General features: G+C 37.6%; 1 protein-coding gene across 1 annotated transcript; it reads right to left on the reverse strand.

Annotated features, from left to right (window-relative positions):
* Positions 1 to 252: 252 nt before the first annotated feature.
* Positions 253 to 13,033, reverse strand: LOC118597747 (disintegrin and metalloproteinase domain-containing protein 26A-like). Its single transcript, XM_036209425.1, has 3 exons — positions 10,990 to 13,033; positions 10,759 to 10,908; positions 253 to 437 (listed from the first exon to the last, which is right to left on the reverse strand). The coding sequence occupies exons 1-3, from the start codon at positions 12,998 to 13,000 to the stop codon at positions 253 to 255; spliced, it is 2,346 nt and encodes a 781-aa protein (XP_036065318.1). The 5' UTR covers positions 13,001 to 13,033.
* Between the last annotated feature and the right edge of the window lie 307 nt (positions 13,034 to 13,340).

Raw genomic sequence — 13,340 nt, forward strand, 5'->3', positions numbered from 1 at the left:
GAAGGCCTTTTGGAAATATAATCCTTCCTGATATTAAGTTACACTACAGTGACATAGTAATAAAAATAGCATTTTGATTTAATAACAATAAAGAAAAAAATTAAATACATGAGAGTAATAAAGTGGAAGGCAGGTAAATAGGGAATAAAATTGAATACTTAATATAAGTTTACACACTTAAAAATGACCCAATTTTTTACATATAAGACAAACATTGACACTGAAGAAAAGTCAGCACCTTCAACAAAGGTGCTAGTCAAAGGGAATGTCTATACTTAGAAGCATGTCATGAGTTCCATATTCCTCACTCTGCACACCACTCAACTGTAAGTGTATCAAGACCTCAACATAAGACATGACACCATGAACTTGGTAGATGAGAATATATGGGATATGCTTGAACTCTTTGCCACAGAAATGGACTTGCTGAACAGGACCTTATAACACAAGCATCAACAATTTACAATGAAACCACATGAAACTAAAAAAAAACAAAAAAATTTTCAACAAGAAGATATGATAGTTTGTTATGTATGATTCCAATATCAGAATATCTAAATATGATCATGCAATGTTCCTTGGGGACTTGGTGTCTGGGGTTGTGGTGACCGTGTACTTACTATAGATGTGTACTTCACATTAATTGATCTTTAAATTTTGACAAGTTGTGACTTTCTGTAATGGTCTCCATTGCTACAAATAGAAGCTTCTTTGTTGAGGAATAGGCTACCTATCTCTGGATATAAGGGCCTTGGATACCTTACACAGGATAATTGTTTCTAGCTCAACTAATTTACCTGAAAATTTAAATTTTTGTTTTTTTCTTAACAGTAGAATAATACCTTGTTGTGGAAAATATCTTGTCACATTTTCATGATACTTTCATCAGCTGATGCATTTATGGGCTGTTTCCAAATTTTGGCTTTTATTATTACTATAGCTGTAAAATTTTTGAATGCTGTTAGAAATTCCATTGTTTAAAGAAAATGGCAGAAGCCAGTTCTCCTCCAAGTACAATGGCCTCACCAGCAAACAGTAATTCATAGGCATTATGGCTATATAGGGTTGTTGATGGCATTTCTCCCTCAGCAGCCGGTAGAGCTCCTTCAGATCCTATGAGAGCTAGTCAGTCCTTAGGGAGGAGGTTTCCATGTTACATGTTGATCAGTTCTTTCTAGTCCTGTGTCCAAAGTCTGTGGTGTTGTCAACATTAGACTCTTAAGTTCTTTGTCTGGGATGCAACCAAGCACTGGGGCAGTAGATTTACGGGTCTGTTGCATTCCTCTAAGAACAGGAGGTTTGCCACACATGAAAGTCATAAGATCAGGTCTCCTGTTGCAAGACAGTGTCTTCTAAAACATACATACAAGTTACATTATAAATACTAGCAGGTGAAGTTCAAGAATATGTATGCATGTGGACACTTATATTTATGTAACAATTAATGAAAAAATGGGACACAAATTTGAAAAATAACAAAAAGGATTATATGAGTGAATTTGGAGGGAGCAAAGAAAAAGGAGAAAAGATGTAATATAATTTCAAAAATAAAATGAAATGTAAAAATACATTTTATAAAATGATTCTGTCCATAAAAATAAAGAGAAAAAGAAGGGGAGAAAGAAATATTGGCAAACATAAAGGGAGTATCTGTTACTAACACCATAACACCCTGCAAAGAACATACCTAATACTTCGGGTGATGCTGAAATCCTGAAACATTCACCATCTAATAAGAAACAAATCAAGAATATCCATTGTCCTTACTTTTATTGAATATGGCATTGGCAATCATCAACAGTGTAGTTACAAAAGAAAGGAAATAAAAAACTACCCAAATAAGAAGTAAAATATTCTCTGTTCAGATGACATAGCCATTAATATGGAAAATAATAAAGATATATGACTTAACAAAGGTGAAAAATGAATGACTGAAATACAGACTATCCAAGACCTCAAACAGAAGATAATCAATTAAGAAGGAAAGAGTATACCTCACCTTGAAAGATATTTGTGCATGTGTTTGTGTGAATTTCTTTAATTGTAAACAGGTCTGATAGTTGGTACCTACACTCTTTTAACTCTTAAATTTTATTAACATTTTTCATTTGTGAATTTGAATTTGGTGGTGGTTGTGGTTTTTTAATAATATATATTTTAATGTCAGCACAATTTGACAAGAGAACACAGGTTGTGGAAATCTCACAAGTATCTACATTAATTGGATATCTACAGAAAATTAATAGCTACTGAGAGAGGAGAATCTCTCTTCTCCATGGACAAACCTTCTAATAGATTATCAATTCCCTTGTTTGAAACCCAAATATATATATATATATACACATACGTACATACACATATGTATATATATGCACATATATGCTTATATGTATATACATAGGTATATATCTAAATGTTCATATATATGTCTGTACATGTTAATGTATATATGTGTATATATATGAGCAACACTAAATCAACTCAGCAGGTTGCAAGTGCAAATGCATATGTGTAAATTATATAAACATGTTATGATACTTATTTTAAAACTTGCACTGCTGTAACATATAGAGCAACACAAATATTGAAGTGTACATGTAACAACAATTAAGAAGAGATCATAACTCTGAGAGGGGTTTGGGAAGACATGGGAGGAGTTTAAGGGGGAGAATGTGGAGTAGAATTAGGAATATAATGTACACTTAGGAAATTCTAAAAAAATTCTTGAAAATCTTAGCTCAAGTAACTCTGAATAGTCTTAACATTCAAGGAACAGTTTCTGCTTAGTGACTGCAATATTATGTACTTACTTTCATGTGCTTTGTGGTAAGGATTTGCCCATTAATCAGTCTCCTAGTTCAGGAATTCTGTGCTGTGATTGGTTCAGTGCCTATACTGTGATCTTGCATAATATTGTAATAAGTAGATCTAGAAACATCACTTGGAGGACAGTCAGATGTCTCAACTGGAGGGTCATCTTTGCACTTTCCATGAAGCCTGATGACCATGGATTGATGCTTGGATTGAAGAAATAGAAACAGAAAACCAACACCTCAGATTTTCCAGTGAAATCTGTGTGTTTGTATTCTGCACAAAGACATACAGATGCACTCCGACTGATGAAATCATTTTATAAATCTATTTTCTTCTTTTAAACTTGTTCAGCACATTCCGCATTAGGGTCTTAGGTTTTTCAGGTATTCCTCCTTTTTCAAATGTGTTGATCACAGCATTTTCTTTAGTGCATGTATTCTTTTGATTATATTGACTGGACTCAGAGTTTCTGTTTCATTCCTTCTTCAATATATTTATCTGCTTTACTTTTAAAATTATTATTACACTTCCACTTTTATTTCTTTTGTGCAAACCCTCCACACAGCTTTCTTTGCTCTTTTTCACATTTGTTACCTTAAAAAAATGATTTTAAGTTTTTAATTTTTGTTGTACATATGTATGCATATATAAGTACAAACAGCTCAGTTGGTCAATAAAACTTCACTCTATGAATGCATACAGTGTTTAAAATGAATATAAATCTTTTTTGTATGCACTGTAGGTATAGAACCTTGAAGCATATCCATGTGAAAATTTTCTTATATTTCCTCTGTGAGTAAACAATGCTGAAAAGCCAATTTTTCTAAGTCAGTCATTTGACAAAGTGAAAAATAAGTGATGCTTGGGAAGGAAAGAGTTTATTTCATCTTGCAGCTTATAGCCCACAATCCAGGACATCTGGGTAGGAAATAAAGGCAGGGAATTGGAGACAGGACCTGATGAAGAGGCTTTGGAGGAAAGCTTGTGAATTCAAGCCAGCACACAGTCTATCTGTGCCATTGGGTCAAATATTTACCTTTGAAAATGTATACTCCAATCTCATAAATAGAATCACACACAAGGCTCCAAAATGGGCTAAGATCAACGCACCATATGTATCCTTTAACAGCAGATGGGTAACATTATGGAAGGTGTGTTTATAAGACTATCATTTTTGTTTTGTTTTATTTTGTATTGTTCTGTTTTTTTTTTTTTGTTTTTGTTTTTTGTTTTTTTTTTTTTTTTTTAAAGAAAGGGTTTGTCTGTGTAGTTTTGGTGCCTGTCCTGGATCTCGCTCTGTAGACCAGGCTGGCCTGGAACTCACAGAGATCTGCCTGGCTCTGCCTCCTGAGTGCTGGGATTAAAGGCGTGTGCCACCAATGCCCCACAAGGGCATTCACTAGGACCTTGTAACCTGTTTCATACATGATTCTACTACATAGAATGTCTTTCATTCTAGGTCCCACAGGCAAGTACAACAATATCAGTGTGTGGAAGAAAATGCTGAGCATTCAGTCACTTTATAATGATGATCATATTTTCCTTTTGTACATGAGACATTACACTCTCAGTGATACACAGATGTGGGTTGATGATCTGTTAGAGAATAAATTCAAAGTAATGATTTTTAAGAAAACTGAATTGCAAGTGAAAAATGTGGAAAACCTATGTTTATCAAAAAAAATTAACAAGGAATCACTAATATAATGAGAGAGAAAAGAGCCTATAAGCTGCACAGATTGTGCAAATTCATACATGGTCCCATGGACAACTGCCAAGTGAGAGTCCATTTCCACAGACATCTTGCCCCAGAGGCAACCTGTTGGGCAGGTAGTCATATGCTGATCCTAGACTAGGCTGCCCAGACCCTATAGTCGCTGATTTTTCTCTGAATGTTTGACTTTAGTTCATAGGAATGCTGTTGATTTGTATAAAGTTATTCCCTCTCCTATCACACTGTTGTATCTGTTTAATCATTTCTAGGATTTTTAGGTTGAATTTTTCATATTTTTTTTTCAATTTACCTGCCAACCACAGATCCCCCTTTCATCCCTCATCCTGTTCCCCGACACATTTCCCCCAAACCCCATCCCTCATCCCCTCCTCCAACAGTACCCTGTTCTCCTATGGTGGGGACAGCTAAGCCTGGTACATTCAGTTGAGGCAGGACAGAGCCCCTCTCTGCTTTATCAGGGGTGAGCAAGGTATCCGACCATAAGTAACAGGATCCAGAAAGCTGGCTCATGCACCAGGAATAGATCCTGATCACACTGCCAGGGGCCCCTCAAACAGACCCAGCTACACACAGTTGTGTCCTGAATGCAGATGGTCTAGTCTGGTCTCACGTAGATTCCACAGCTCTTTGTCTAAAGTTCTTGAGTTCTTTGAGCTTAGTTCAGTTGTCTCTTTAGATTTCTACATCATGACCTTCGCCTCCCCTTGCTCATGTAATCCCTCTTCCCTCTCTTGTAAGGATTTTTAATTAATCCCCTCCATTCCCATCTCCTCCAGGGCCAAGACTCCTCTGGGGATTCATTTAAACCTGGTGGATTCAGTACAGGCAGGTCAAGTCCCCTCTGTCCAGGCTGAACAAAGTGTCCCTGTGTAAGCCGAAGGTTCCAAACAGCCAAATCATGCACTAAGGACAGGTCCAAGTCCCACTGCCTGGATGCCTCCCAAACAGATCAAGCTATTCAATTGTCTCACTTATCCAGAGGGCCTGATCCAGCTGGGGGCTCCACAGCCTTTGGTTCATAATTCATGTGCTTCCATTCATTTGGCTATTTGTCCCTGTGCCTCTCCAATCTTGGTCTCAACAATTCATACTCTTATAGTCCCTCCTCTTTCTGGACAATTGGACTCCTGGAGCTCCAGCTGGGGCCTGGCTGAGGATCTCTGCATCCACTTCCATCAGTTATTGGATGACAGTACCCGCACGACAGTTAGGGTGTTTGGCCATCTGATCACCAGACTAGGTCAGATCAGGCTTTCTCTTGACCATTGCCAACAGTCTACAGAGGATGTATCATTGTGGATTTCTGGGGACCTCTCTAGCTCTCTGCCTATTCCTGTTCTCATGTGGTCATCATTTATCATGGTCTGTTATTCCTTGTTCTCCCTTTCTGTTCTTGATCCAGCTGGGATCTCCTGCTTCCCTAAGCTTTCTTTCCCTCAAACCTTGCCCTTCATTACTCCCACTGTCGTCCAGGTTGTTCATGTAGATCTCATCCATTTCTCTGTCATTGGGTGATCCCTGTGTTTTTCCTAGTGTCCTGTTTTTTAGGTGGCAACCTGGAGTCAATCTTTTAATTTTTAATGTTTTTTTTTGTTTTGTTTTGTTTTGTTTTTTAGGTTGTTAACTTCTTCTTAGATTGAAAACCTCTTCCATCCTCTTCTTTTTCTTTCATGTTTTACAGCTTAATGGATTACTTTTTTAAAGTTTCTTTTTTATTTATTCTTTGTGCTTTCACATCATGAGTAATCATCCCATTCATTTCCCTGTCCCTTTGTGCCCACCCTCTGCCCTTGTAAACTCCCCCTTCCTGCTAAATAAAATAAAATTAATAAGAAACAAGAGATGAAAATGAAAAAATGAGTAACCAAGGGGAGTTCCAGTCAGGGCTCATCATTGATAGTGTAACAGAGATGGGATGCCTCCAACCAGACTCTTTGCAATATATGCTTCAAGTAAAGATAAATGAATAAAAGTGTTTACTATGTGACTCACTGTGTTGCACTACCACTTCCATGAGGAGCACTGATTTTTAAAGTAATCCCTTATAATAGTCTGATTTTCTTTGATATATACTGTAACATTTCCCTTTTCATTTCTGATTTGGGTAATTTAGGTCCTCTCTTACTTTCTTTGAATTAGCTGGGTGAAGTTTCTGACAATTTTGCTTATCTTCTCAAAGAATCATCTCTTAGAAAAATTGAGTTTTTGTGTTGTTTTGTTTATATTTCATTGGTTTCTGCTCTGATTTTTATGATTTCTTGCTATTGTTTAAGGTTGCTATTGTTTTTAAATTTTTTTTGGATTGTATCATTAGGTCATTTACTAGAGGTCTTTCTAGTTTTTTAATGAAGGTTCTTGGAACTGTGACTGCTTTTTATGTATCCCAGAAGTTTGGTTGCATTGTGTTTTCAGTGTCATTAGTTTCAGAAAAACTCTTTTAAAAATATTTACTTCTTCCTAGATTCACCCATCGTTCAATGATGATTTGGTTAATCTCTATGAACTAGCATATATTTGAAAGATTTGTTGTCTCTGAGTTTTCAGTTTTATTGCATTATCATCAGATACGATACAATGAGTTATCTCATCTCTTTGAACTTGTAACTTTTTGCTTTGTGTCCCCCAATTTCAGAACAGCTTCAGTGACTTGTATCTGCACAAGTCGGGGTTCTAACTACAAACTTTCAGTGGGGAAGGCCATGGATGAGATAATGAACAGGACAGAAAGCTGGGGTCAGGAGGACTATATACACTGATGTCTCATGCCTGAAAGTTTATTTAATAGCACTGATTCATGTACTATTTGCAGTACATGGACAGAATCAGAAAAACATTATCATAGAATGGGAGAGACTCAGCAGGGAGCTTACCAAGCAGTGTAGTGCAGAGGGAACACAGGCTATCTCAAGTGTGTCATAGACCAAGCACACAGCAGTCTTGGGACTGAAAACCATAGATTTTCATTGGAAAAGTCCAGTTCCTAAGATCTAAAAACTTAACTTCCTCAAGTTCCTGGGCCCAGCTCAGCTTACCTGGACAAGTACACAGAACTGAAGTTTTCTTTGTCTTTTTATCAGGACCTTTCAAAGAGTTCCCAATGCTTTCATGTGCCAATGAGAGGAACGTATGTATTCTTCCCTGTGTTGGTACAATATTCTGTAGCTAATATCAAGTCTATTATGATTCATGATGTCAATAATTTTTGTTATTTCTTTGTATATTTATTTTTGTCTAGATCACATGTGTACCAGAGAAAGTAGAGTATTGAAATCATCTTCTATTAATGGATTGATGTTAATCTATGTCTTAAACCCAGTAGTAAATTCTTTTATGAGATAGAAAGCACCAGAATATGGTGCATGTATGTTGAAGACAGTAAGATGTTCTTGATTCCCTTGATAAGAATGAAGTGTCCCAGTTTATCTCATCTGGTTATATTTACTTCAAGTTTACTTTGGCAGATATTGTGAAAGGTAAGCCTACTTGCTTTCTGGTCTCAATTGATTGGAATACTTTTGTCCACACTTTAACTCTAAGGCTGAATCTATCTTTAAAGGTAAGATGCATTTCTTGTAGACATCAGATAAATAGATTTTGTTTCTTGATCTATTCAGTCAACCAGTGCTGTATGTGTTAACTGTGATCATTGGTTGATATTGGATGTTGTTGATTGTGTTCTCAGTGATACTTTGTGTTATATTTATATTCACAGTTTTTTTTTTTTTTTTTTTTTTTGCTGTGTTCATTCTCTTCTTTAGCCCAAATGGGAAATGGTGAGACTCAGATTTCAAATAGGAATAAAGTGCAGTATCTCTCCATCATTAGAAACATGCATCCTTGAGTTGTCCAAGCATGCTAACTGGAATGCGTCGCTCTGGACAAAGGGGAATAAATGTGGATAGTCATTCATGGCTATGAAAGGTGTTACCAGACTGTGGTAGGATAATCTCAATGGAGAGATTTGGGGGAGGCTTATCTGAAAACAGTAGAGGGCTCAGAGACTTGAGATCAGAATACTTGGTGTGATGTTTCATAGTTGTGTTGAATCTTTAGAGTGGATAATGTTTTGCTGGCAAGATTTATGTTAACCTGAAAAAAAAAACAAGTATAGTCATCTGAGCAGAGGAAACTTTGTATGAGAAAATCCCCCCATAAGTTTAGGCTGTGGGCAAGTCTATAGAACATTTTCTCATTTAATGTTTGATGGGGGAGGTCTGTGCCCTTTTTGGTGGTGCCACTCCTGGGCTGTTCATGATTGGTTCTCTAAGAAAGCAGGCTGAAAAAGCCAGGAGGATTAACCCAGGGAGCAGCACCCCTCCATTGCCTCTGCCTCATTTCCTGCCTCCAGGTTCCTGCCCAGTTAGAGTTTCTATCCTGACTTCTGTAGATGATAGAGATGGATAAGAAAATGAGAGCCAAATCAATCCTTTCCACCCAACTTGCTTTGATGATGGTGCTTCATGATAACAATAATAATCTTAACTAGGACAGGTCTGCTGCTGAGTTTTCAAATCTGGGTTAAAATCACCTGCAGAGGTCTGAGGCTCAGGCTTGAGCTGCCCACAAGCAAAGTCTCCACCCCACGTGGGCCAGAGTCTCTTTGCCTTCTTCTCTCCTGATGGGTTTTGGCTCTCTCTGGATCCCCATCTCAGACTGCTACCATACTAAGTAGCTGCCTTCAAACTCCCTCAGGCTTCTACTGTTCTACACAGTTGGCAGAGTTGGTGAGCCAATTAAGATTTCTTAAAGGGAGAAATTAGTTAAAAGGGATTTTTTTCCCCACTTTAAAAAATAGGAAACATTTTCACAATGGAGAGAATTTGGTCTCTGTTCTATAACACATTGGGTGGTCTGAAAATGAAACAATTAAATAGAGGGTAATTAATGTTGATGGCATTTACATAATGTCAATCATGATTACCATTTGATCATTTTTATCATTAAAAAGGTTGGATGAAATGAGTGTCAAGATAAAAGTTTTAGAAAATCTTTTTAAAACAGATCTTAGAGATATTCAGACCCAGACAGAAGAATTTAAATGTGACTCTATCTCAGCATTGCATTGCATGGTTACTGAGAAACAGCCTAAGGCTTTAAACTTCTAACCTTAATCTATCCGGACTCCAAATGCTCAAAAATGTATGAGCTGATTGGAATCCTGTGCAAATGTTAGATTTGAAGAGATTCAAGGAAGCTATAGTTTCATGATATACATTCTCTGTAAAGCAGATATTAAATTTCTGGTCAACTTGTAATAGCATTATCCCTCAAGACTGGAAAGATGTGTTTGCAGCTGTTTTAGAGGTCTGTATGTCTGTACAGACAGACAGGAAGTGATAGAGCTGGGCAGAAAGTGGAAGTGATGTAGCTGGACAGAGAGAAGAAGTAAGATGTCAGGGCACAGAAAGGTATATAAAGTGTGAGTATACAGGAAGTACCTCTCTTGGGCTGAGGATTCTAAGTGGTAGTAAGAACCTGTGGCTGGCTTATTCTATCCGTCTGATCTTTCAGCTTTCACCCCAGTATCTGGCTCTGGGTTGTTATTAATAAGACTGTTTAGCAATTTGTTTAATACTTTCCACTCTGATTTGCTTTGGTAACATTGTTTCATAGTAACAGTAATTACTTAACTAGGACAGGTCTGTTGGTGAGTTTTCAAATCTGTTAAAATCTCCTGCAGAGTGAGAGGTACTGATACCATCAAGGTACAAGCTGAGACTGCAGCAACCATCCTCAGAACCTGAAGTTTCAGATCTCACTCTGGCTCTCCTAGGGGGCAGATTCTAGCAGATAGGAATTGCTATGAGGAAATGGTATTTGCAGGTTCTTTCTCTCTATGTTTCAAAGCAGATTGAAAAGGGGAAGGGCTTTAGAGCTGAGAGAAAAAAAATGCAAAGAAACACATACAGAAGACCATGGGTTGGACTTATGCTAATGGCCCACAGACATCAATTCCATTAAAAATACAGCAACAAAATGATGAAAATAAAGGAAAATATGAGTGTGGTAGGACCTCCGTTTATTTGATGGTGAATGGTTTTGATATCCAAACAGGAAGGTCTCCAGAATTTCTGACCATGGATTTCTAACACACACAGTGATACTATTAGGGTCAGAATTATACAAGTTAGTAAATGATGGCTTTCCCAGAGAGTAAATATTTTCTTATTTTTTACTTTTTTTGTCTTTTTTACTTTTACTTTTCTCACTTTTTTTCTTTTGACTTTTTTCACGTTTCTTAGATGAAGCTTCATGTTTACTTTTAGTGCCACCTTTTTTTTCTGTTTCAGGTTCAGGTTCATCTTCTGGCTCTGACATTTGTTCTGGTTCATATTTTTCAGCTGATTTCCTTCTTGTGACTAGACAAATCAAGAGAAGAATTAAAAATACCAAAACCCAAAAAAGAATTAAAAGAGCTTGCATTAACTTCCTCCTCCTACGCCTGCTCCTATTATCTATCTTTGGCGCTGGTCCACTGTCTATACTACCTCCATAGCCACTTAGTAGACAGTCTGGTGGCTCCCATTCCTCATCGCAATGGCAGTGATATTTATTGTTGCAGACTCCTTTCTTATTGCATTGGGCTGAACAGTTCTTAAACAAAAAAGGGTTAGGGACACACTTCCTGTCAATGCACATAGAGCTTGGACCACAAGCTGTGCCATCTCTCACTGCTCCGATGTCCTCTGTGGTAATTCCAAAATGATAGTCCATACTCCAGCAAGTGACATTATTGAAGTGAATCCAATGTACTGTTTCATGGTTTCGCCTCTGTGGAATTTCTTCCACATTTTCACACTGAATTCGTCCACAGAGTACATTAGCATCATCACATCTCCTGTAGTTATAGCTGTCATTACCACAGTTACCAAAACGGTCACCCTGTGTGTTCACTTCCATGTAGCAAGTCTCATCTGCATTGTTAGCTCTCTCACCAAAAATGCTCTGACAGTGTTCCTTGCGTTTAGGGCATGTCTTATTATAACAGTAACCATCATCTCCGCAAGAACTCCCATCTTCCTTGTATACATCTTCTGGACACTCAGCTGAAGTTCCATGACACCACTCTGGAAGGTCACATTCATTGTTGTTTTCTCTACACAAGGTACCTGCTGGCAGGAACTTGCAATCTTTGCAACAAAGCCCCAAAGCACATTCAGCATCAGGTTTGAACACACAGTCCTCTGTACAGCATGTATCATTCTGACATGATTCAGAGGATCCACAGTCACACTGCTCTCCTTGCTCAACTAAACTATTCCCACACAAGGTGAGGTTTATTGTTACTTCTATATCTGGAATGTTGTATAGACAATTTCTTCTGTTAACAAATGAATACATATCATCATAACTGCAGTTGCTGAATTTAGGGGAACTAGATTGATATGCAGCCATTATGCACTCTGGTAACCCACAAGTACAGTAATCCCTATCATGAGACATACCCAAATTATGACCCATCTCATGTGCTATAATGAATGCCATGTCTTGAATTGAATCTGTCATGAAACTGTTAACTGCACAATTAGCATTTGTGCAAACTGTACCTACATAAGCTAGTCCTAAATACCCACTATATCCTTGCCGGGCAAAAAGATGTGCAATATCATTTCTAATGCGATTGTCAATGTTTCTCCTCTTCCAAGCGCAGAAATTAGAGAGGACTTTATCTATGGATTCTGTTACATTGACATGGTTTGTTTGAGTCCAAATTTCCAGTGTAGTTAACACCACCTCAATATCTATCTGAAGATAATAACCATTTATTCCATTGACAACTTGCAACATTTCCTGCATACAAGCTGTGACATTATTGTTTTTGTAAACATATCGTTTATTATCAACTGCCACATAATATTCAAGATATTTGTGGTGGGTCCACCAATTCTCATATTGGCTTTGCATAAGTGTGGAGGCTTTGCTTTCTTGAATCTTCATTTGTCTTGCTATCTCTTCGTCTGTTAACCCACATCTCATGGAAGATGAATCTGAGTCCTCACTGTCTATTTTGTATACCAGATGTTCAAATGTGGATGTCAGGTTCTTGGGCATGATTTCATAAGCTGTGCCATTTATTTCTATTATGCCTTGCAAACATCCAAAACAGGTGTTAATAATGAGCATGGATTCAGGTTCTCCATCTACATAGCCATGGTAGTAGCAGTCATTCTGCACAAAAGGTTGTTCTTCAAGGAGATCACCTTCCTCATTGTATGTGAACAGCAGGAAGTTTCTGGATATGAAGTATTTCGTGGGTTTCATGGTGATAATATGTCTCTCTCCTCCAAAGCGCAGGCTGTAGGAGAGCCAGTCTGGGGAAATATCATGTCTACTAGGGTCAGTGACCCTCAAAGGTATCACTACTTCTGGAGGGCTACTGTACCTAGCATGTGCAATTGGTGACCTTGCAGAAAGAAAGAGCAACATCCACAGGCAGAGCTGAAGGAACATGATTCTCTCATGGACCAAGGCCTCACCCACAGACACCAGAGGGCTTTGCTCTCTTAGTCCCCACTTTGGTTGCGTGCAGCACTGGTCTTCAATGGTGTGTCTTCTGGCAGAATTGATCAATCAGAGCATAAGAACTAAAGGAAAAAGTTCAAGAAAGGGCAAATATAAGTAAATCATGATGAAGTCAGGTTAGAAAATAAAATAGCAACAATTGGGCTTACATCAATTTATATTCCAAGGTGTGTCAACAGTGTTCATAGATATTCTGTTTGATTGTGGTAAAATATACTTGTTCCTGTGCAAATTGATTTCTAATACACTACCAGCTTTTAATAACTTA

The sequence above is a fragment of the Onychomys torridus genome, chromosome 17 (genome assembly GCF_903995425.1).
Source record: "Onychomys torridus chromosome 17, mOncTor1.1, whole genome shotgun sequence".
NCBI lineage: Eukaryota > Metazoa > Chordata > Mammalia > Rodentia > Cricetidae > Onychomys > Onychomys torridus.